General features: G+C 38.0%; 1 protein-coding gene across 50 annotated transcripts in view; it reads right to left on the bottom strand.

Moving 5' to 3' along the window:
- Positions 1-26585, bottom strand: part of LOC127369757 (protein NLRC5-like) — a 137779-nt gene that overhangs the window by 2117 nt on the left and 109077 nt on the right. For 36 of the 50 annotated variants that reach the window (XM_051411435.1, XM_051411489.1, XM_051411446.1 and 33 more), the window contains 6 exons: positions 23812-23985; positions 22757-22930; positions 3977-4150; positions 1322-1495; positions 739-912; positions 25-198 (listed from right to left, as the gene is read on the bottom strand). In XM_051411435.1, the coding sequence (XP_051267395.1) occupies positions 25-198; positions 739-912; positions 1322-1495; positions 3977-4150; positions 22757-22930; positions 23812-23985 (1044 nt within the window). Of the gene's footprint in view, positions 1-24; positions 199-738; positions 913-1321; positions 1496-3976; positions 4151-21700; positions 21875-22756; positions 22931-23811; positions 23986-26585 lie in introns of all 50 variants that reach the window. The other 14 variants (XM_051411444.1, XM_051411467.1, XM_051411445.1 and 11 more) reach the window with 13 other exon arrangements.

The raw sequence follows: 26585 nt of genomic DNA, 5'->3' as shown, positions 1-26585 counted from the left end.
GTCTGACTCCAACCCTCTACTGACCTCAGAGTCTCCAGTCTACAGTGTGGACTCTTCACAAGATCAGACAGCAGCTTCACTCCTGAATCCTGCAGGTTGTTGATACTCAGGTCCAGATCTCTCAGATGGGAGGGGTTGGACTTCAGAGCTGAGACCAGATAATTACAGCTGATCTCTGACAAACTGCAGCTCCACAATCTGAATAAAAAATAAATTATGTATGTTTAGAAGACAATGTTCCTGCTTGAAATCATTCAGTGTTTAATAATCTGTTCAGAGCTGAAGAAGGTTTAAAATATACAAGTTTAGAAAATGTGAACAAAAGACATCTACAATATTTCATAAAATCAAATTATTTTCAGTTTAAACTATTCAGTCAGTATAAACATCATATAGCTTCAACAATGTTGGAAAAAACAAATACTGAATATATTTGTTATTGTCTGATAGTTGAAATAGAGATTATTTATTTATTTATTTATTATAGTATAATTTATTTTAAAACTAATATAAGTAAAGATTTTAGATCATGGATTTTTCTTGTTATATTCAGGTTTTAAATGTGGAGCTCAACATTGCTCTGCCACAGTCAATGGACTAAACCACTGAAAAAAATACTTTAGCATTAAGATACTCAGTGTGGATCAGTATAATATCAGCCTTATGTCCGCACTTTACTGTCAGCACAACTTTCACATCATATTAATCTCAGCACAGAAGGAAAAAATGGTGTCCGACCTCAGAGTCTCCAGTCTACAGTGTGGACTCTCCAGAAAACCACACAGCAGCTTCACTCCTGAATCCTGCAGCTTGTTGTTACTCAGGTTCAGATCTCTCAGAAGGGAGGGGTTGGACTTCAGAGCTGAGACCAGATAATCACAGCTGATCTCTGACAAACTGCAGTCACTCAATCTGAATAAAGAATACATAATCTTAACTTTATAGGACAATGTTAATTTGTTATCATTTGTCAAAACACATTAAAAAAACAGAAACCAAAGAAATATTTCTCCTTCAGTAAACTTGATCAGTTTAAAACAAATATTAGTTCAGAGGATCTTCTGTATCCAGATGTGACCATTTACCAACAATTATAAACATTCATTTACTTTAACAACTAACAGTGGACATTTTCTACAGTTTCTTTAACAAACACAAGTCTTTGTGACTGCAGACTAAATTTAGTTCAACAAACATGAAAATATGAACAAAAGGAAATTTACAACTTTATGGATGTAAGTTATGTATGAACATAAATTAGGTTCAATTGTTCATTAAACATATCAGATCTACAACAGCAACAGAGAGTCAGTGAACTGACCTCAGAGTCTCCAGTCTGCAGTGTGGACTCTCCAGAAAACCACACAGCAGCTTCACTCCTGAATCCTGCAGATTGTTGAGACTCAGTTCCAGCTCTTTCAGATGGGAGGGGTTGGACTTCAGAGCTGAGACCAGATAATCACAGCTGATCTCTGACAAACTGCAGTACCTCAATCTGAATAAAGAATAAATGATAAAAATCCATTTATATTCCAGTCAGATGTGTTCAGGTTTTAAATCTGTAGCTCAACATTACTATGTCCTAATCAATGAGCTTTTCTCTTAAATGAGTAGAGTGACTTTGTCATTGTGTTATTGTGGATCTTCATATTGTCAGCCTTCTACCGACACAATAATTTAGATATTTGTTATCAGAATCAGAATAATGTTCATTGCCATGTAGGTTTTTACACCTATGAGGAATGTGTCTTGGTGCATTGATGCATAAAATATACAAATATACAAATCACAGAAAAATAAAGTACTTTCAAAATATAAATAAATAAAGACAAGAAAGATAAGAAAGAAAGAAAACTGTGCAGAAGACGGGACTGCATTAATGTAAGTCATACTGTATATACAGGGTGGGTATAAGAGTCAGTGTCAGTAGGGGGTCGGGCCTTGTTAATGAGGCCAGCTGCAGATGGGAAGTAACTGTTTTTGTGGTGAGAGGTTTTGGTCGTGATGGACCGCAGCCTCCTACCAAAGGGAAGTGTTTCAAAGAGTTTGGGTCCAGGGTGGGAGGGGTCAGCCACAATCTTGCCTACACGACTCAGGGTCCTAGAAGCGTACAGGTCCTGGAGGGCTGGCAGATTGCAGCCGATCACCTTCTCAGCTGATCGAATGATACGCTGCAGTCTGCCCTTGTCCTTGGCAATGGAAGCAGCGTACCAGATGGTGATGGAAGAGGTGAGGATGGACTCGATGATGGCGGTGTAGAAGTGCAACATCATCGTCTTGTTATTATAAATACACAAGAGTTTTGCTGTAATTCCATATCTGTGCAATTAGGTTGTAGTGACCATAATCTCATTGCAATTGTAAGGAAAAGCAAATTTGCTAAATGTGGTCCAAAAATAGTTAGGAAAATAAAATTTTGGGGTTTTAATGAGGACAGATATATGGAAGATGTTAACAATGCTAACTGGTCAAAGGTGTTCTTAGAAGAGAACCCTGAAGGAGCATTTCACACTTTCAATGACACCGTCATGCACCATTAACAAATGTACAGGAAAGGGATCAAACTAAATTAATAGCAATTTCATCTAGTTTTAGATCGGATTGGTAAATATATTGCAAATTAAGGAATTTTGTAACAAAATTAAATAAGAAGAAAAAGAAAGGGTATTTTGATGATTGAATAAATGAGTGAGTAAGTAAACAATTATGGAATATTTTGAACTCCCTATTGAGAGGAAATACTAAATCCACCCCATGTTATTTAGAAACTGGAGGGGAATTTTATACTAAACCTATAGATATAGCAAATCATCTAAACAGTTATTCTATAAATAAGATTGATAGGTTAAAACTACCACCCAGCCTAAGAATACAGATTTATCACATATATTAATAGATCATACTATGCAAGGCAAAAAATGTAACTTTGAGTTCAAGGATGTTAGTGTTGCTAAAATTGAATCAATGTTAATGCCTTAAAAAAATAAACCACCTGGTGTTGACAGTCTTGATAGCAAATTTATACAGCCTATAACTTCATTCTTTGCTCCTATGGTCATGCATATTATTAATCAGTGTTTCAGTGAAAAGTTATGCCTACAACCATGGAAGATTTCCAAAGTGGTGCCGATACCAAAAAATTAGGAAGTTGCAGTTTTCACAATCTAATAGTCGACCTATAAGTTTATTACCAATCTTAAGTAAGACAACAGAAAGAAATGTATATGAGCAGATCCAATCTTATTTTTTAAATAATAATTTAATCACTAATTTCCAACATGCATATAGAGAAAAACATTCGACAGCCACTGCCTTGACTCAAATGGTTCATGACTGGCTTGTGGAAATAGGACAGAGAAAAATTAAAAGTTAAAGTAGTTTTGCTTGATTTTTCTGCTGCTTTTGATTTCATTGATCATGAGTTCATGTTGAAACTAAAATCATATGGTTTTTCTCAGTCTCCACTATTATGGAAAAAAAGCTACTTGAGCGACAGAAGGCAAATGGTGTACTTTAATGGAAGTTATTCAAATGTTAAAAAAGGTTAAGAAAATGGAGTGCCTCAAGAAAGTTGTCTTGGTCCACTCCTATACACGATTTAAGATAAATTCAATCTGAAGGATTAATATCAATGATCAGACGTTATTAGTGTAATAATGTATAATAATAATAATAATAATAATAATAATAATAATAATAATAATAATAATAATAGAAATGTATATATGTTTTTGTCATATTTGCTGAAACTTTCACTACATCTCACCTAAAGTGTCCGCATTTGACAACCTGTGAATAAGACTCAACTACAGACTTTCTCGGCTGATTGTTTTTGTTCAGGCCCGGTGGATTCTTGCAAATTCCATTAGGAGCATATATAGATCATCCATCTCATGTACTTCTGTCAGGATGCAGTGAAAGTTTCAGCAAATATGACAAAAACAAACTACAATAGTAACAGTGTCAGTGGACTGACCTCAGAGTCTCCAGTCTACAGTGTGGACTCTCCAGAAAACCACACAGCAGCTTCAATCCTGAATCCTGCAGATTGTTGTTATTCAGCCACAGCTCTCTCAGATGGGAGGGGTTGGACTTCAGAGCTGAGACCAGATAATCACAGCTGATCTCTGACAAATTGCAGTAACTCAATCTGAATAAAGAATAAATTATGTAACTCTAGAACCTTTGATGAAGAAAACAGACTTCAGCATTAAGATACTCAGTGTGGATCAGTATAATATCATCCTTATGTCTGCACTTTACTGTCATCACAACTTTCGCATCATATTAATCTCAGCACAGAAGGAAAAAATGGTGTCTGACCTCAGAGTCTCCAGTCTACAGTGTGGACTCTCCAGAAAACCACACAGCAGTTTCACTCCTGAATCCTGCAAATTGTAGTTGTTGCTGAGGTCCAGCTCTCTCAGATGGGAGGGGTTGGACTTCAGAGCTGAGATCAGACAATCACAGCTGATCTCTGACAAACTGCAGCCACTGAATCTGAATAAAGAATAAATTATGCAGATAAAAATCAATTTTTAATCCAATCAGATGTTTTCAGGTTTCCAACGTGTAGCTCAACATGAATATGTTCTAATTAATGAGCTTTTCTCTGAAATGAGTAGAGTTACTTTGTCATTGTGTTATTGTGGATCATTATAATGTCATCCTACAGACATCATCCTAATGTCAGCACAACATTCATTAATCTATTCATGTCAACACTGATCAACATACTGATAACATGCTGCTGATCTCAGTCCAGTCTTGGTTCATTATGTTGCTTAAGGACACTTTTACATGTGAACAGGAGGAGCTCAAGTTTCAAACCACAAACCTTGTGATTAATGACTGACCATGTTGATGTGCTTTGTGATGCAAAATGCAAAGAGTCTTTTTTATCCAATTATTCTATTTTTAGTGTTTTATTTATGTTCATGATTACTGGTTGAGTCCAAACACAAAGTGACATAATTTTCTGATGTTGAAATGTCATTGGTGACAGAGTAGACATGATACGTCAAACACTTGCATTTAGAAATATGCTTCACAATGTGTACTACTGTATGTTAGTTTCAGGGTGTTTCTGACAGAGAGAGGGGTCTTATGTGTAAATGTTCCTGTAAAATACAAAAAGTGTTCAGATGGTTATGTATAAAATGATATTTTGCATTACATTGTAGGATTAATCCTTTCTTAACATTAATCCAATTTGAGCAGAGAATAAATTTGGACCGAAACTGTTCAGACTGACAAACATTAAAGAGATTTATACTCAGACAAAACCAGAAGACAAGGAAACCAAAGGAAATTTAAAACTTCTTTTATGCATTTAAATTTGGTAGATATACATTATACAAGAGCAAAATACATGAACTGACCTCAGAGTCTCCAGTTTACAGTTTTGCCTCTCCAGTCCAGCACACAACAGCTTCACTCCTGAATCCTTCAGGGTGTTGAAGCTCAGGTCCAGCTCTCTCAGATGGGAGGGGTTGGACTTCAGAGCTGAGGCCACAACTTCACAGTGAGTGTCTGAGAGTCCACAGTAAGAAAGTCTGTGATGACAGAAAATATAAAACATATATTATATTACACAAAAGGTATAATACAATCTGTCAAGTTCAGAGTTGAACAGTTAAATAATAGTTCTTCTCTGAGCTTGGTGATGATGAAATCCATCCACTGAACTGAACCTACTGAGCTCACACTGAGAGAGAGAGAGGTTCCTTACTATTTAAAAATAAAAAATATTCTAATTTAGCAAAATCTGCAAATATATTACTTTTTATTAACTAAACAACAATATACAGTGTCTGATAAAAAACATAACATAACATAACAATGAACAGACACATTATAGAAACATAGACACTGTAAACACTGTACAAAATAAAGACTATTATGGTTAAATGATGACTGATTGTATCAAGCCTCCATCGCCCACAGAAAGGTAGTTAGATGGTAGGGCTGGGCGATAAATCGATTTTATCGATTAATTCGAATTCATAGTTAAACACGATTTATTTTTAGTTAAAATCGGTTTTCTCTTGAACTTCCACAACACCGGCGCTCCATTTGGGCTCCCGTAAGAGAGTGCGCTGACATCTCCCCCCGCCTCTCCACAGATAAACACAACACGGCAGCAAGCCAGTCCCCAAAAAAGGCACAGTGTCGTCGTTTGTGTGGAACTGGTTTGGTTTTGGCGTCCGACAGCGAACAAACCACGACCCACTGCAAAGTTTGTTTGAAAGCTGTTGCAACCAAAGGTAGCAGTACGACCAATTTATTCCAGCACCTCAAGCAGAGGCATGCAGCCGAGTGGGATAAATGTTGCTCTCTGCGAGATATACAGGACCGCAGCCCACAAACACCAGCTAAAAAACAGTCTACAAAAAAATCGATTAAAATCGTAAATCGGGTTTGGTGTGAAAAAATCGGTGATTTTATTTTTTAAGCCATATCGCCCAGCCCTATTAAATGGTAGAGGATACTTAATCACTAAATTGACATAAACACAAAAATTATTTCTGTAGACATCTGCTGTTTAACACAAGTATAATTATCTAAATAAACAGGTTTAAACTAGTTTAAGAAAACCTTTAGAGTGTGGAGGTTTTATATTGTTCATCTGTGTAAAGTGTGTATCTTTACTCTAATACTGATGGCTTCAGCTTCATGTTGCTTTATAATGTTAATCACATCTGGACTTACTGAGCCTTTTTGCAGTTCCTCACAGCTGGAATCAGTCTCTGTCGTCCCCCCATTGATGTGCTGTACTTCTTCAGGTCCAACTCATCCAGAACCTCCTCTGACATCTGCAGCATGTAGGCCAGAGCTGAGCAGTGGATCTCAGAAAGTTCCTTCTCTGATCTGTTCTCTGACTTCAGGAACTCTTGGATCTCCTGATGGACTGAGTGGTCGTTCATCTCCATCAGACAGTGGAAGATGTTGATGCTTCTGTCAGGAGAGATATCATCACTGTTCATCTCCTTCAGGTTGTTGATGGCTCTCTGGATGATTTCTGGACTGTTGTCTGTCTGACCCAGCAGGCCTCCTAAGAGTCTCTGGTTGGACTCCAGAGAGAGGCCATGAAGGAAGCGAACAAACAGGTCCAGGTGGCCATTTTTACTTTTAAGGGATTTCCCAATGGAATCTCTCAGAAAGACATCCAGGATTGAATTAACATATTTTTGACCCAGAAAGTCCTCCAGTACTTTGGTGTTCCTGTTGGTGTAACAGTGGAACATATAGACTGCAGCCAGAAACTCCTGAATGCTCAGATGAACAAAGCAGTAGACTGTTTTCTGGAAGATCACACTCTCTCTTTTGAAGATCTCTGTACAAACTCCTGAGTACACCGAGGCCTCTGTGACATCAAGACCACACTGCTCCAGGTCTTCTTGGTAGAACATGATGTTTCCTTTCTCCAGCTGTTCAAACGCCAGCCTCCCCAGCTTCAGAAGAACTTCCATGTCAGCCTCCATCAGCTCCTGTGGACTCTTCTCATGTCCCTCATCATACTTCTGCTTCTTCCTCTTTGTCTGAACCAGCAGGAAGTGTGAGTACATGTCAGTCAGGGTCTTGGGCAGCTCTCCTCTCTGGTCTGTAGCCAAAATGTGGTCCAGAACTGTAGCAGTGATCCAGCAGAAAACTGGGATTAGACACATGATGTGGAGGCTCCTGGAGGTCTTGATGTGTGAGATGATTCTGTTGGACAGATCTTCATCACTGAATCTCCTCCTGAAGTACTCCTCCTTCTGGGCGTCAGTGAAGCCTCGTATTTCTGTTACCCTGTCAACACATTCAGGAGGGATCTGATTGGCTGCTGCAGGTCTGGAAGTTATCCAGACGAGAGCCGAGGGAAGCAGATTCCCCTTGATGAGGTTTGTCAACAGCACGTTGACTGAAGACTTCAGTGTGACGTCAGACACAACCTCATTGTTGTGGAAATCCAGTGAAAGTCTGCTTTCATCCAGGCCGTCAAAGATGAATAAAAGTTTACAGACAGTGAGCTGCTCTGCTGTGACCTTCTGTAATGTTGGATGGAAAACATGGAGCAGCGTGAGAAGACTGTACTGCTCATCTTTGATCAGGTTTAGCTCCCTGAACGAAAGCAGAACCACCAGACTGACATCTTGGTTTTCCAAACCCTCTGCCCAGTCCAGAGTGAACTTCTGCACTGAGAAGGTTTTTCCAACGCCAGCGACGCCGTTCATCAGAACCACTCTGATGTGTCTCTGTTGGTCAGGTAAGGCTTTAAAGATCTCGTGGTACTTGATTGGAGTGTCATGGAGGGTCTCCATCTTGGAAGCTGTCTCAAGTTGCCTCACCTCATGTTGGGAATTAACCTCTTCACTCTGTCCCTCTGTGATGTAGAGCTCAGTGTAGATCCTGTTGAGGAGGGTTCCACTTCCTGTTTCATCAGTTCCTTCAGTCACATGTTTACATCTCGTCTTCAGACTGATCTTATGTTCATCTAAAACCTCCTGCAGACCACCACTCACTAATTAAGAGAAAAAGTTTGAAGGAAGATTTGACAATCTTCTGATTATTTTCATTAACATCAGAAAATGTTATTTTTTCTCTGACTGTGTGTCGGTGTATGTGTTTGATTGACAGCAGAGGCAACAGGCTGAGCCTCAGCAGCTCATTATCTAAACTAGCCCTGCACGATATGAGGAATATCTGCGATGTGTAATAACAATGTTCAATATTGCCATGATGATATGACTTGCTATAAAACCAAACAAACATTAAAGAGTCCATATTAGCTATGCAGTTACTATGTCAGCCTAGTTTTATTTTATTTAAGAACTGGGTAAGAATGTAATATTTTAAATAAAACTACATGTTGTTTCTAGAGCAGCAACTGTAATGTTTACAACAGCAACGTCACTATAAGAACTCAATAATATCTCACTGTAAACAAATCTAAAATGTCCTGACATCAAAATACTGAATGAATGAAGGTTAGATTATCTGTCATTCATTCTGACTCTGATGTGAGACTCTCCTGGTTTGTCTCAGCCAGCAGCTCAGTTGAAAACAAGAATTTGCCAGATTTTAAGATACGTGGCAAACTAAACTAAACAGAGAGCTTTTATTTTGGTAGCAATTCACTATTAGCTGAGCTCAGTGCTGTGCTTGTGTAAAACATAGAGGAGGTTGATGAGAGAAAGCGGAGAGAGCGGATATCACTTCTCCACAGGTTTACATGGTTTTACTTGTTGAACAGTGTATTGATAAAGTGTTTGCTTTTTACTAGCAACGCTTTTATTGCACTGACTTCCAGTAACGAGTGTAGTTGTGGTCAAGTGTCTCCACACAGAGGTGTTTTTTTTCACTCATGTCACAAAAACCTCTGTGCCACAGGTAAGTTAGCACAATATGCTGAAGTATTTTAGTGTTACTCACTGTGTGGTTATGTACATTATTACACTGTTTCTGAGTGATAATTTTAGCTCAGAGTCTGTTCCTCACCCAGGAGGATCTTGTCATCTCATGCCTAAACTACTGCAACTCACTCCTGTCTGCCTGCATGTGCCATCTGACCTCTGCAGCTCATCCAGAATGCAGCAGCTCAGCTGGTCTTCAACCTACTGAAGTTCTCCCACACTACACTGCTCCTCCACACCCTGCACTGGCTACTGGTGGCTTATCGTGTCAGATTCAAGTCACTGGTACTATTGTGCTGTAAATAGGCTCACACTAACCCTACATCCAGGACATGGTCAAACCAAACAAAGCACGTCCACTACACTGACAATCAGCGTGCTATTCCCTCACTACGAGGGGGTCCAGCTACCGATCAATCGATTTGTTGTATCCACATGGTTGAATGAACTTATAAGTCTCTAAATAAACCTAATGTAATGAAATGTAACAGATTAGATTTTTAAGATGTACAGTCTTACTTTGTACAGTGCTGGTCTGACTGGCTGTCTGCAGTCCAGCTCTTGTTCTGGATCTTTCTCCACACTGGGGACAGGAGGAGTCTCCTGATGAAGCAGACTGGTCCCAGTATGAAGTGATGCACTGTCTGCAGAACCAGTGTCCACAGCTGGTAGAGACTGGATCCTTCAGGACGTCCTGACACAAAACACAGCAGGACAGCTGCTCCTCCACAGAAACATGACTCCTCTTCCTCTCTCTGTGAAGACATTTCTTTATTACTAAAATGATTTGTTGATTGTTGATGAAAAATACTGAGATTTGTCCGACACTGTCTGGAAGCTCAGATGGTCACAGAGAACATTTAAAGTGTTGTTAACTTTTCTGTTTGAATTCAGCATTCAGTCTGTAATGAAAATGATTCCTTTTATTTCAACTCTCCTGCTTTCATAAACACTGAGTGCTTTCCTATCTGTCTGTCTTATTAAACATTTATTGATCTGCCTGTAGTTTGTTATTAATACAAACTCAACACTTCCTGCAGCTGCTTCACAATAAAAGCCTTCCATTAAAGAGAGCTGATTATGTCCTTCACTGTTCTACAGTCACTTTGGGCAGATTAGCTTGTGTTAGTTTAAACTGAGGTTAGAAGTGCTCTAAATAATTATTATAGACCAGCAGTTTACTGTAAGACACATAGCACGTAACAGTGGTGTCACAGGTTCAACTACAAACTGTTTATTTGTTTGTTTTTCATTCCTTTTATTTTTCCTGTCACTCTATATTGTCAGCTATCAAATGAAGGAATATATCCAGTTCAAATATTCTTAAAAAAGAAGTCTCCAAATCTACATTTGACATTTTCTGTCCCTGTTTTTAAATCTGCAGATAACTTTTACATAAATAAATGGATGTTTGTTTCTTCATCTTTAGAAACAATATATTTAATTACACATTAGAAACAGATTCTTTCAGATAATAGTTACAAATATTTACAGCGACTTAAACATCAGAGCAAAAATATATGAATATTATCATATTATATATGAAATATAAACTCTGAAACTGAGGTTCTCAAGTTTTTTGTTAAAGAAATAAAATAAGATACATTTTAGTTTGAAACAGTGTCTGCACTAATAGTTCTGCATCATGAAAATAAATCTATTTTGTCTTCATGCTCAATGAATCATCTTCCATCAGGTCAGTTTACAGTAAAAACAGTTTCTTACTTTGTGTCTGAGGGTCCAGGTTCATTACTGAAGTCTGGATCCCAATCTTTGGACCGATCACTCTTCATAGACAGACAGCCGGACACTGGAGACTCTGCTCTCTGTCTGTTGTCCTGAACTCTGCAAACACCAAGATGGTTTTATTCACATGAATCCTTTGTCCTTTAATCTTTCCCATTCAGGAAGCTGTAAATAAACAAATTGCTGCTACTGTTGTTAAGTAGGAAGTAAAAGTTAGTCTATTAGTCTTCTTAGATCAGATTGACTGACAGCTACAGATACTAAGAGGAAGTTGGAAGGAAAAATTTCTCACAAAAAGTTTTTTTTAGCAAATACAGTTTGGTAGAAAATGTAAAATACAAACATTAAATCAACAGAGAACATACAGGTAACTGAATATAAGTGAAATTAATGAGTTAGTGTCAGTTCTCTTACTTTGTGTCTGAGGGTCCAGGTTCATTACTGAAGTCTGGAGGATCATCTTTGGACTGATCACTCTTCATAGACAGACAGCTGGACACTGGAGACTCTGCTCTCTCCTCCTCTTCCTCCACACAAACACTCATCTTCTGGACTTCAGTCAGTCTGAGAGATAAAATATTAACAGACTGAGTTCAGAGCACAAGAAACAGGAAACAGGTTTGTTCAAGAGAAAACATGCAAGACTGACAGAACAAGAAGTAACACACACACACACACACACACACACACACACACACACGTACTCTGTATAGTATATAGAGTATACAGTATAATATAGAACTCCACCTGGTCACTTTCTTTAACCCTGTACTTGTTTTCTTGGGTTACAGTAGCTTTAATCTGTATTATTCAGTCAATCACAACTTTGTATCCACAGATGAATCAAACTGTTGAGTTCATTCTAACATTTCTGTCCTCTACAGTCCACAGGAAGAAAACTGACTCAGAGACTTTGACAGTAAAATAATAATAATGTTGTATTAACACTCACCCTGCCTCAGCCTTCAGTTTCCCTCCTTCTGCTCTGTCGACTCAAAATGGAGACTGAACCAACTGAATACTTTGACTTTCAGGGTTTCCTCCCTGGTGTTACGTGTGTATTTGTGTGTGTGTGTGTGTGTGTGTGTGTGTGTGTGTGTGTGTGTGTGTGTGTGTGTGTGACTATGGTAAAGTGGGCCGCCTTTAGAATTTTGTTGCACCCAAAGTAAGGAAATCCAGTGTGTGTCTGTGAGCTTGACTGTCTGTCCCACTATTTTTCATGAAAAAAAAGCGTCTATAAAAAAGACAACGGTCCTTATTCTGCATTGTGTGACAGCGGATCAGTTTGTAATATTGCAAGAAGAGCTGTTACATTAAGAGCTGCAGCTCCACTTCTTTATTTCACTTCTGCAGACTCACGCGGTTTTCTTTTTAGAGAGTCAGATCATTTGTCTCAACTCAGCAATAAGATCTCCTTAACTTCCCCAACAGCTCTTCATTTAGCAATATATATCACTGAGATTATTCATTGTAATTGTGATACATTTATAGTTTACAGAACAGCATAATTGTACACATTGAGGCTTTTTGGCTGAGCTCAGTTATTTTAGGGAATAATGGAGATTTGAGAGAAGCTATTACCTTCTTTTGTAGATGATTATATTGACATTCTGTTGCTTTCTGTTTATTTTTATATGCATGAGTGAGTTTGCAGTTAAATAGCGTTCACTGTAATAATTCACTTCTGTCTGTTTCAACAGGAACATGTGGAATGTTTGACGAGATGCCATCATACACTGCTCAGAGTTTCTCTGAGAGTCTGGAGAGGAACTGAAAGACCACCAGTCACATTTTGATTCTGGTGATTGTTGTGTTCACATTAAACATGTTGTTTGTTCTTTAGTGTGCTATCCTATCCCTAATACTAGTACATACATATCTCTACAGGTAAATAAAACATACCGCTGTCTCTGCTTAACCTTTTTAAAATTCTAATTTCAAATTAATTTTCCAGTACAAATGAACATTTGAGCCAGTGAAACCTGAACCCCGGCTCATTTCTCATACACTGAATCCTGTAAACTTGCCCGCTTTTATAGCAGATCTTTTAGAAAGTGAATGAAAATACTTCAGAATAATTCACCTGATCTTAACTCATTCATTAACTTGTAGGAAAACATGTACAGTATATTATTATTATTATTATTATTATTATTATTACTATTATTATTATTATATTTACGTTTTGTGTGCAAAGAAGGAGGACTATTGCTGGGTCATGAAGGTCTTTGTGGAAGTTCAGCACCCCTGCTGATGTGTCCATCACTGAGGGAACTGAGGCTCCTGATGTTTGTAGATGTAGATAAAGACTTGCTTTATGCTCATGGGTTTATCTATGTAATGAACTTAAGTCACCGATCAAAGATGAAATACACATTTGAAGTGTTGCAGAAGCTCTATGAGCTTTGTGCAACAAACTTGGTGGTGTATGCACACGTTTGACCCTGCTTTGTTTTGTTTAATTTGCTGTTCAGAGGAAATACTTGGTGGCTAATCAGTTATAGTTGTATTGAGTAAAGTCTACGGTGGCCCTGAGAGCTCAACAGACTGCAAAGACAATAACAGTTTGAAAACTCAAAAAACATTGGCAACTGATTTGCAGCATTTCTTTTTAAATGGTGTGAATGTGCTGCAGCTCATTGAGCTCTCTCATCTACGTACTCTGAAAACATTCTGTAAGACCTGAAATGCAGCACTCGTGTTTCTTGTAAAGCCTTTGCACTTTAAAATGGATCACTGGGAATGTTCTCGTAAAGTGCCAAATGTTTTGTTTTGCTAACTTCAGAGATTAAAAGGATCAGCTGAGAGGCTGAAGTGTTTTAATTTAACAATGTCTGTGCAGTGGCAGCAATGATTCTGGTGCAGTGTTAAGTTTTATTAAATAAAAGGAAGCCCAAAATAAAACAAATGCATGGATTAAATATTATGTTAATAATACTTAAATATTTCTCAAATAAAAGTAAAATGAAAAGCCAAATCTTTTAAGAGGGACTTTGTAATTAGATGAATATGTGAGTAAAAAAAGGGGAAGCAAAACCGAAACCGAAACCATGGAGCTACTTCGGGATACACGCAGGATGACCGGGATCAGCTGTGTGGTGTGTTTGCTGACACTGTCTTACATTCACACTCTTACCGAGGCAGGTAGGTGATGCGTTTATTTTCATTAACCCATTTCCTGTTGAGCCTGGTAGGATTTAGATTTTCTCTTTAAAAAGTGGCTGTGATTTTCTCGATCCACCGCGGGGAAGTCAGCTCGGCCACAGGCGTTTCATGTAGAGACATCAAGAGATTAATAGTGGTACAATATACAGTTTGTTTTCAAGTCAGTCAAAATCAGTGACGAATAATATATTTTCTATAGAAATAGTAATAGTAAATAGAACAAGAATTAAAAATAGACTAAAGGAAGTGACGTCCTATAGTTGGAGAGTGCAGAAGAACAGTTTTCCCCATATAAATATTAATATAAACTAGAAGAATGAATAAAAAGGGATAAAAAGAGTTGTGTCCTAGTTGGAGAGTGTAGTAATATAATCGTTTGATCTGGAGTCCCTGGGACAAATGTCATGGTGGCTAGTGAAAAGAAATTTCTGTAGTAATTAGTCGATGGTCCCTAAACTGGGAATGGGAATAATTGTCAGCTCCACTTCTTTATTTCTCTTCCGCAGACTCACGCGGTGAACTTCCCCAACAGCTTTTTATTTAGCAATATACTGTATATCACTATCCCTATCACATTCAGGATATTGCGGCACCACACTTTAATGGTGATGACAAGAATCTTTATTAAAGTAAATTAGGGATTAATCACCCTCATGCATAAGTAATACATCAATAATAGCCAGAGTTCTTGCATAATCTATGATGATAAAGGTTCAGAAAAATAGGAAAGCATGGCAAAAACAGCATATTCTCAATATTTTAGAGACTCCCCAAAAAACATTAACTACTATCACACATGAGCTCGTTATTAAAACAAAAATTGTTTGTTTTGCTGCCTCCAGAATTATCTGACCTGTATATTAAACCACATTTAACTACAGGTGTCACATACACAATAGAGCTGCAACTGCACAACAACACCAGTTAAAGAGAGCTCACTTTCTCTGCTGCTTTTCCTGAATTGAACCGTCTCTTTATTTGATTCTCAGACACTGAGGCGTCCTGTGTTGTTCTGAAGAGCTGCATCTTACCGTGCAGCTTCCAGGGTGGCGCTGAAGTAGTCGTCCACTGGTTTCAGGGGACTGGAAAGACTCCTGTCCACTCCTACTACCACAACCAAGACCAGCTTGCACGCCAGGATCAGCGCTTCAGAGGCAGGACATCACTGTTCAAGGACCAGATCTCCAGAGGAAACGCCTCACTGCAGCTGACAGGGGTGGAGGTTCAGGACCGGGGCAGATACAACTGCCACACCAGCACCATCAGCGGAAACAAGGACTCATTTATCAACCTGAAAGTGGACGGTATGAGAAACACACACAGAAAACCTTTTTCTTTATGTGCAATGTGTTCCTGAATGTAACCAATGTGCTAAATAAAAATGATCTTTACAGCTCCGGTCGCTGAAGTCGACATTCAGAAGGTTGAAAACAGGATCACCTGCAGCTCAGAGGGGATCTACCCTGAGCCTGAGCTCACCTGGTCCACCAGCCCTCCGTCCAGCGTGACCTTCAAGAACACAACCACAGTCCGGGAGACTGAACAGCAGCTCTACAACATCAGCGGCTCTCTGATACTTTCAGACAGTGGGACTGATGTGGCCTACAGCTGCAACATCAGCACTCGCAGGAACAAGAGGAGAGCCACTTTGAGGCACCCACGTGAGTATTCTGGTCTAATTTGGTCTAATTTGGTCTAATTTGGTGCCGGTTTGAAAGATTCCTCTCTGTTTGTAGCTACAAAACACTAAAAGGTATAAAAAGACATGAAGAATCAAAGGTTATAAATGAAGGTTATATATTACAGTCTGTCAGTCACAATAAGTCTGTTTTCTTTATTCATCATTTCATGTTTTCACTTCCTGTTTTATTTTGTACTTGTTTCAAATCCATTCACTTCCTGTTTTATTTTGTACTTACCTCTGGTTTCAAATCCATTCACTTCCTGCCTTTGTGTGTTGATTATGTGTCTTTGTTTTTTGATTTTTGCATGCCTTTGGACTCTGCCTTCGCCCTTTTAGGGTTTGTGAACTGGACTGCAAGTAAACTACTGTTTATTTTACGGAGCCCTTGTGTGTGTCAAGTCGTGCTATTGAGTCCTATTTCCTGGGTCAGATATAACAAGATGTTGTTGAGAAAATAGCACAAAATGATAAAAAATGGCAACTTAAATAACATTTCTTTTCAAAAACTAACAACTAATCACTTGCTCATTGAGTAACATGGACATTTGTTCACTGAGTTTTCCGATAAACTGCAAACTAACAAACCTGGCAGTTAATAATTCTCAGTTTTTTAGCAAACAAATATGTCCAATCAGCTCTTATCAGACAGTATGTGTTTCTATATCTGTGGAAATAATTCGGATTCACAGGCGTTTTGATCTTTTTCTGTTTGTGTTGCCTCATTTCAGCTCCTATCATTGCCTCCAGCACTGACACAACAATCCCCTGCAGTGTGTCAGACACCTCCCTGATGGTCTTCAGCCTCGTTTGGAGATTCAACCACAGTCAGATCATTCTGAACCAGGCCGGAGCCAACGTCAGCCACTCAGTCTCAGAGGAGTGGAGGCAGCAGGTGAAGGGCGTCTCTGAGTCAGGCGGCCTCATGCTACAGGACTTATCTTGGAAACAGGAGGGGATGTACACCTGTGAACTCAGTAATCCTGAGGAGACATACGTAACTAACACCTTTCTGAGAATAGAGAAAGGTAAGAGCAAGTCTGTCTGAGTGAAAGCTGCCATTCAAACTATCAGCATATCTCAGGTTTGATATTGGGCACAGTTTCAACCAGTTTCAGCTCTTAGACTGGGGCAAAAGAAGTCATTCATTTACAACAAAACAATCCAAATACATAGTGAGAGGACTCTGTAAGGCCAGTAGTGTGGGGAGTGGATGTTATAAAACCAAAGAAAAGGAAACAAAAGATACCAAACAAAAGGTGTGTGGAGGGAGAGGAGAGCTGCTAAAAGACTGGCTGCTGCTCTGGCTTATATCCACGGGGCACACCGAGTCCAGGTGTGCAACATACTGCTGAGTAACCTCCGACAGGTCTGCAGCCCTCCAGACAGAATCAACTGTCAACTCACCTGGCGCTGCTCTCACAAGCCATCCCCACACCTCTCTCTCTCCTGCAGCTGAGTGTAAACCACAGCCACCTCCACAAGCAGTACAAAGCACACAGAGGGACCCTCACACTATTCCAGTAGATGTAAGTAGGTGGTTGCTAGAGTGCCGTAGGTCTCTGTTAAGGCATTGCCCGAGGGTTGCCTGGGTGTTGGGATGTTTGGTGGAGTGTTAATAGGTGGTTGGCTGCAAAGTTGAAGTAGCTGAATGTAGGATTGCTTAACATCAGGAAGATCTAACAGCTGAGGGTGAGGAAACTGTAGATTCTGAGAGATGGACACGTGATTAATGCTACAGTAGTTATCAGTCAGTATGTTGTGGTCTGAGTTGGTTGGTTCAAGTTCATTTAACTGAACTGTCTCTCTCTGTTTCAGTGAGTCGGACTGGTGTTACAGGCATTATTGTAGCTGTGGTGGTTGGAGTCATTGTGGTTGTATTGCTAACAGGACTTATACTGTACTGCAAATCTAAAAGGGTAAGAAAAACACATTCTGCCTTCAGTTGGGATTTATTTAATGTGTACGTTGTTTGCACTGATGATGATGTGTGTTTGACACAGAGAGGAACAAGACCAGAAATGGTACTATGAGAAAACTCCTTGTGGTAAGTATATCTTACATACTGAATACAGAAGCACCTGAATCATTTTACAGTGCACGGCAGGCTGTAATTAATTAAATTAACTAATAATAACTACTACTAAATAAACACACAAGCAGAATGTAATATAATGCAAAACTCATCCAAAAATAAACTGGCTCAGTGGTTTGAACATGAAACGTTTTTCTAACCTAAATAAAAGTTTGTGTTGAGTTCCACTTGGATGTATTTTACCAATAACTTGTGTTCAGTTTTGTTCGCAGGAAAGAAGAAGACATGTATGATAGCAACTACCTACAAGATCCCCAACAACCTGTGCTGCTCTCAATGTGACTGTATTGAATTAATGTGAGCAAATCCTCCGAAACTCATGTGAAACTGTGGCAAGCAGCTCTCAGCAACATCAACTGCTTGATAATGTGTATATTAGTTTAAGCTCATACATTTCCTACATTATTATTGTATATATACAGTAAATTAATTTAATCACTACTGTTCACTAAAGTATTCTGTTTTATATGTATTCTGTTTTATTCATATATTTTAACTTGTGCACTAATTTAATTCTTTTGTCTCTTTTATATTTGTAATTTTCTTTTTAAACATTTTACATGGAATCACTGAAAAACACTAACTTTTACTGATGGTAAGAACTTAAAGTTGATCTTTAATTTTCAGTTTCTTCCCTGTAGAGGGCGCTGCAACACAGTGAAGTGATGCAGTCACTTTACAAGCTGACTGTGAAATTCTGTCACTGCTGAGTTTATATAAACACTTTAAACCTGCTGTAAATATCTGACAGACATTAAATACTTTTTATTCACCTGATCCTTTAATATCTTCCTATAACTTGCACCAGTAAATTCTGCTTCTTCTTATCTTCTTCTTCTTCTTCTTCTTGAATTTTCAAAATAGAGGATTTCTGCAAATGAAAAAGGAGAAAAAATCTTTTTTGTCCTTTTTTTGAGTATTGAGACTGAATTGAAAACAGAATTTGATGCACACATGAATTATACTTAAGGCACTATTATACACTAATGAGTTAGGCACATATTACACATATTATTTCTGCCAACAGATCCTATTATAGTAGTCAGCTTGTTGATAAGTGAAGTAGCCTTTAGTCTGAGAGCCACAGAGTGAATCAGCTGCAGCTCCATCATCACCATCTTCTCCTGTTACTGAGGACGTCATCAGAGAAGTTGAACAACTCAAAATGAGTTATTACTGAACATGACTTCCTGTATTAAGACCAGGGAATCAGTTTGAGAGTGACAGCAGCTTCTAATCCTGTTTTCAGTTTAACTCTGGGGCTTCCTTTTTATTGTTCATGTATGGAATTTGCCTTAAAGTCTCTAAAGTTGAATTCTTCTGTGTTACAACAGACTGGACGAGCACTTGTTGGAAACTGATTCACTTTAATTGTGTGAATAAAACATGATCTTTCTCAGTGTGGGAGTCAGAGTCAGATGGCTTTCCACCTTTGTTTTATGCTCAGAGTCTAATGAAGACGTAAACAGCCGACTGCAAACTGAGAAACTACAGTAAAGCTTTGATTGAATCCACACTTTGTTCAGGTTTTATCTTATTTCTGTTCCTCACAAGCAAATATTCATCTGTTATAAAATGAGAAAAAGCTGATATTTGTGATAGTTATTGATTTATTTATTTGAAAATCAGGAGATCATTAAGCAACCAACACTTGAATCTTCTTCAGTCAGAAATAAAACTGTAACAAATGTTCATTTACACCAACATGGAGATCATTTATATTTATAGTAGCTGGATTGTGGAGATTTATATCAATCAGAAGTAAGATGTGATTTCAATAAACAGATTTGTGTTTTTGATGCAATAATATAAACTCTCACAATATGAGAAAACACAACAAATATATACATGCACATATTCTTAATTATTACCAATGACACGTAAGATTAGAGCTTATTTTATATTTTGCTGATTCATTTTATGTCAGTAGAATAATATAACAAGGTATTAAAATGTTCTGGTGTTCAATGTGTAACCAATGTTCACTGACTTCTCACCAAAATCCAGATATTTCAGTAACTTTAAGTAACTCTGTTCAATACTTTTATAATAACAATTAATCAAATATCAAAATGAAAATTGATCAATATCACAAGACTTTGCAGTTCTTTACCTCAGTTTTCTACAATAACACAATCTGTTGGGATAAATTAGAAAAAATTACTATTTTAAAAGATAATAAATATATATTATTGCACTAATATTAATTATTCCAAAATATATTGTGGAAATTAACTGCAACTCTCCATCGTCCCACAAGGTGCAAAGAAAGAAATCAATTGAAGTAAGTTTCAATCTACAGTTATGTTGACATTGTGTCTGACAGTCGAGCTGATCTCAGAGCAGTTCAGACTGCAGCACTGAGAGTCATCTCCACTGGTTGTGATTCCTCTGTCAGTCACTGCTGGATGAAGCTCTCCTCTCCACTCTACCTCCCAGTAACATGGCCCAGTCAGAGCTGATGCTGCTGCTTCAACCTCTCTGGATCATCAGGACACAGCTGATCCTCCAACACAACCTCCTTCCTCACCACTCACACTCTGACTGAGATCAGTACCAGCTGAGGAGAGAAGAAGACAGACAACAGCAATCATAAATCAGTGTTTACAGAGACTCCCTCCATCAGCACATCCAGTATAAAGACCAGCAGGGACTTCAGTCCAGTTCAGACCAGAAGGTGAGCGGCTGTGTAGCGTAGCCTGCTTCCTTTCAGCTCTCATGTTAACGTATTGGAGTGAACACACTGAGCTGAAGCTCACAGACCTGCAGACACTTTGGACATCAAGTCTGTTGACTGTGCAGACTTCACTGAAGTACACAGTGGAAATAAAGTGCTGAGAGTCCCTGAACGCATCATTACTGCAGAAACAGAGAGACATTCACTGCCCACTGTAATGATGGATTTACTGCTGTTTGGGTTCAAAGCTGATAAAAACCACAGTCTTGAATGTTTCATCTGCTTTTGAAATCTTACAGGACAGATCTGTAAATATGGAGTCTGTTTAAAATAATATAAAACATATTTGGACTAAACAAAAGACAAATGGACAGATATATATCTGATGTTAAAGGTCCTACATGTTCATACAAAGACTGAACAATAGCTGTGATTACTGGACTTCAGCAGAGGTTCTGCTCTGTACAAAGACCACATGGTCACTAAATATAATGATAGTTCTCTGAAATGAGATCCAGTGGTTTGCAGGCTTCACTTAGACTGATCTTAGAGCTGTGACAAAGATGAACTGATCAGTTGTTTAGTGTTGAAATGAGAGAACAAACACTGAGATCAGATTGGATGAATGAGGACCACTGTCTCTGTACATCTTGTAATGCTGTCAGCTGGAATCCAGCTTTATTTCCTGTAGACATAAACACAACAACAACAGTCGTCTTCACATCAACTCAAACACATGATCACAACAAGCTTCTGGCTCTCTGATTGGCTGACTGTTCTCTCTCTCTCTGTCTTTCTGTCCAACCATGAAGTCTGTCACCATCCTCCTCTCACAGCAACACTGAGGAAAGCAGCAAATACTGGATCTTTGCTTTGATACTAACTGTGTTTAGTACAATACTGCTGAAACCAGCATGGACTGACTCCAACACTCTACTGACCTCAGAGTCTCCAGACTACAGTGTGGACTCTCCACAAGATCAGACAGCAACTTCACTCCTGAATCCTGCAGCTCGTTGTGACTCAGGTCCAGATCTCTCAGATGGGAGGGGTTGGACTTCAGAGCTGAGACCAGATAATCACAGCTGATCTCTGACAACCTGCAGCCCCACAATCTGAATAAAGAATAAAAGATGTAAGTTAAGAAGACAATGTTCCTGCTTGAAATCATTCAGTGTTTAATAATCTGTTCAGAGCTGAAGAAGGTTTAGAATGTACAAGTTTAGAAAATGGAAACTCCAAACACTTGAACCCAACAGCAGGTTGAAAACTGTAAAATACAAAAAGGTAAAAAGAGCTCTCATTAATATTAATGACAACGTGCTGCTGCTTCAATAAAGACGTAGTGACTTCAGCTCTTAACCTCTGCCAGCTCCACCAGTGGCTCCATCTATACAAACTCATGTTGTGCAGCCAAACACAAATAAAAACACACAGAAACTGATTGAAGATTCAACTGAAGATCACAAAGCTGTCAAATATGTCAGGATGAATTTTGGGAAATGTGAACAAAAGAAATCTACAACCATTATTTTATGAATAGTGGAGTCATAAAATCAAATTATCTTCAGTTTAAACTATTCAGTCAGTATAAACATCATATAGCTTCATAACAATGTTGGAAACAGCAAATACTGAATATATTTGTTATTGTCTGATAGTTGAAATAGATGATTTATTTATTTATTGTATTTGTGTATTTTTTGTATTATTTATTTTAAAACCAATATAAATAAAGATGAAAATCAAGAGTTTAAGAGGTTCAGAGTGAATTATTCAGTGTAGATTCTTCTTGTTATATGAAGGTTTTAAATGTGGAGCTCAACATTGCTCTGCCACAGTCAATGGACTAAACCACTGAAGAAGAAAACAGACTTTAGCATTAAGATATTCAGTGTGGATCAGTATAATATCAGCCTTATGTCTGCACTTTACTGTCAGCACAACTTTCACATCATATTAATCTCAGCACAGAAGGAAAAAAATGGTTTTCTGACCTCAGAGTCTCCAGTCTACAGTGTGGACTCTCCAGAAAACCACACAGCAGCTTCACTCCTGAATCCTGCAGCTTGTTGTTACTCAGGTTGAGCTTTCTCAGATGGGAGGGGTTGGACTTCAGAGCTGAGACCAGATAATCACAGCTGATCTCTGACAAACTGCAGCTCCACAATCTGAATAAAGAATAAAAGATGAAAGTTTAGAAGACAATGTTCCTGCTTGAAATCATTCAGTGTTTAATAATCTGTTCAGAGCTGAAGAAGGTTTAGAATGTACAAGTTTAGAAAATGTGAACAAAAGACATCTACAATCATTATTTTAGGAATAGTTAAGTCATAAAATCAAATTATCTTCAGTTTAAACTATTCAGTCAGTATAAACATCATATAGCTTTATAACAATGTTGGAAACAGCAAATAGTGAATATATTTGTTATTGTCTGATAGTTGAAATAGAAATTATTTATTTATTATATTGATCATTTCGTATTATAATGTCAAAAAGAAAAAGCACTGATCAATAACATGCTGCTGATCTCAGTCAGGTCTGTAATTAGAGGATCAATACTATATTGATCCTTTAAACAGCTGCATTTGAAAATTTGCGTTGTTCTGTGTGTGTGTGTGTGTGTGTGTGTGTGTGTGTGTGTGTGTGTGTGTGTGTGGTTCTGAAGGATCAATACCAATGATCAGACATTATTTATGAAAACACATTGAAATCAACAGAAACCAAAGAAATATTTCTCCTTCAGTAAACTTGATCAGTTTAAAACAAATATTAGTTCAGAGGATCTTCTGTATCCAGATGTGACCATTTACCAACAATTATAAACATTCATTTACTTTAACAACTAACAGTGGACATTTTCTACAGTTTCTTTAACAAACACAAGTCTTTGTGACTGCAGACTAAATTTAGTTCAACAAACATGAAAATATGAACAAAAGCAAATGTACAACTTTATGGATGTAAGTTATGTATGAACATAAATTAGGTTCAGTTGTTAATTAAACATATCAGATCTACAACAGTAACAGAGAGTCAGTGAACTTACCCCAGAGTCTCCAGTCTACAGTGTGGACTCTCCAGAAAACCACACAGCAGCTTCACTCCTGAATCCTGCAGCTTGTTGTTACTCAGCTCCAGCTCTCTCAGATGGGAGGGGTTGGACTTCAGAGCTGAGACCAGATAATCACAGCTGATCTCTGACAACCTGCAGAGACTCAATCTGAATAAAGAATAAATTGATGTCAACAGAGATCAATAACGTGCTGTCAGTCAGGTCTGTAATAATGATGAAATCAGACATGTTGTTATTCCATTTTCTTCTGTTTCTTCTGATTCATAACAACCATGTGTCCTTTTATGAATAATATTAAGACAGATGTTTTCTATAGAATTCCAAAAAGGCCAATATCAAATAAATAAGAATTTATGACAGAAATAATAATTTAAGTAAAAACAAACCTCTTTAAACCAGCAGTTCTGATGTATCTCACACATTTAGACTATCCTCATCACCACTGTCATCTCCATCAACACACACTGACTGTGAACTTCATCCTCAATCTTCTTTATAACTGGATCAAATGTGCACTGAGCAAAGAGAGCTGCATATTCTCTCTTAATCTTAAATGTAACCAAGTACCTTCCTGTACAAATACAGTGTATTATTTATGCTCCTGCTTACTGGTTGAGTCAGAACACAAAGTCACACACAATACTTCAAACACCTGCATTCAGAAATATGCTTGCTGCTTGTGTGTGTGTTTTAGAGTGTGTTTGTGCATGCATATTAGTAGCATATTAACTCTTTATTAGTCATTATTAAGCATGTTTTAATGCCTTATACTACATGACTATATTCTAACACTACTAAGCCATGAACTGAGACTCTTTCCTCAATAACCTCCTAATTACTGCTTAATGATAGTTAGTAAGTTGTTGTCCATGAAGCTCAGTATGGGCCTTATAAGGTTGTTGTACCACCACAATAGTCATTCTCCCTTAATAACACTTCACAAATTTGGTCTATGTTTGAATAACAAAACACAAAACTGTGTTAAGTGTTAATAGCGTCCAAATTTCTCTCTAACTCAGAATATGTTCTTCATTTTAAATTGAGGTCTTGGTCATATTTTATTATGCTTTGCTCAGTGTGGGTCAAAGTCACCAGACTGTGAACTATTACATTTGTATTCAACTTGAATTATAATCTTTTACATCTTTTACAACCTTTTACATCAACTCTCTCCTCTGTGTCTCTGTCGCTGTGTGTGTGTGTGTGCAGTGTTTTAACTGGGGATCGGAGGCAAACAAAGAGCAAGAGCAAGAGCAAAATACATGAACTGACCTCAGAGTCTCCAGTCTACAGTTTTTACTCTCCAGTCCAGCACACAACAGCTTCACTACTGAATCCTGCAGCTTGTCGTTGTAACTCAGGTCCAGATCTCTCAGATGGGAGGGGTTGGACTTCAGAGCTGAGGCCACAACTTCACAGTGAGTCTCTGAGAGTCCACAGCCAGAAAGTCTGTGATGACAGAATATAAATTTACTAAGTACAATAAAATCTGGCATTTTATTGTAAAAGTAGACTTCTGTGCATTTTGCATCACAAAGCACATTAACATGAGCGGCTGTATCTCAGCTGGTCAGTCATTGATCACAAGGTCTGTGGTTTGAAACTTGAGCTCCTCCTGTCCACAAGTGCTGTGATTTGTGTTTGTTAAACTTTATTTTAACATGATGTTCAATGAGCTGTATAATCACTATAGGTTGTAACTGCACTCATATGTATTTACCTCAGTCATGTGCTTCTTGTTTGTATTTTGTGCATCTTTTTTTCCATCTAGGGTTGCAGCTGTATATCAATACCATGGTATACTGTGGTATGAAATCATACTATGTACATTTGTTTATCTACGGTATTGAATTCTGTTGTATTTGTGTTATTAAAAATATAGGAAATATATAGGAAATTATAGTAAAGCATTCAACCAAAAAACAAACAAACAAAAGAACACATCTTTCTGTTTCATTACTGTAACTGATAATTAATAACTGTGTAATACTGTATACCCTTAAACTTTGATTCTGAGATGGTTATTGTACCGTGAAAATCTCACTAATGCAGCCCCAGATGAATATTATTAAGTTGCTCCAGCTGCTTTTCATCTCCCATTAAATTAATTGAATGACTCCTATTGCATTAATAGTTTAATAAACCTTTTTCACAGGAGCCATTTTGATATGAAACAGGAGGGTAAACACAGGTGTTACCAATGACACTAATTAAGTTTCTGTTACATTCAGGTCAAACACAGTCAGGGTGCTGCTACTGTGCATCATGGCTCACTGGAAAGGCTCTGCTACACTAAATGAACCTTAATTATTAAAGAAGCTCTCTCCTTTCCCTCTCTCTCTCTGGTGGTATTTGAATGGACTCGTCTGTAAACTGGTTTATAAATCAAAATTATTTAGAACGAAAAAACATGTGAAAAGACGTTCTTTGTTAAGAACTAAACAATATAATCTTAACTCTAATACTGATGGCTTCAACTTTACATTGATTTATAATGTTAATCACATCTGGACTTACTGAGCCTTTCTGCAGTTCCTCACAGCTGGAATCAGTCTCAGTCGTCCCCCCACTGATGTGTTGTACTTCTTCAGGTCCAACTCATCCAGAACCTCCTCTGACATCTGCAGCATGTAGGCCAGAGCTGAGCAGTGGATCTCAGAGAGTTCCTTCTCTGATCTGTTCTCTGACTTCAGGAACTCTTGGATCTCCTGATGGACTGAGTGGTCGTTCATCTCCATCAGACAATG

Source organism: Dicentrarchus labrax, unplaced genomic scaffold, assembly GCF_905237075.1.
Source record: "Dicentrarchus labrax unplaced genomic scaffold, dlabrax2021, whole genome shotgun sequence".
NCBI classification, from domain to species: Eukaryota; Metazoa; Chordata; class Actinopteri; family Moronidae; genus Dicentrarchus; species Dicentrarchus labrax.
This window is presented reverse-complemented; position numbering and strand designations above follow the sequence as displayed.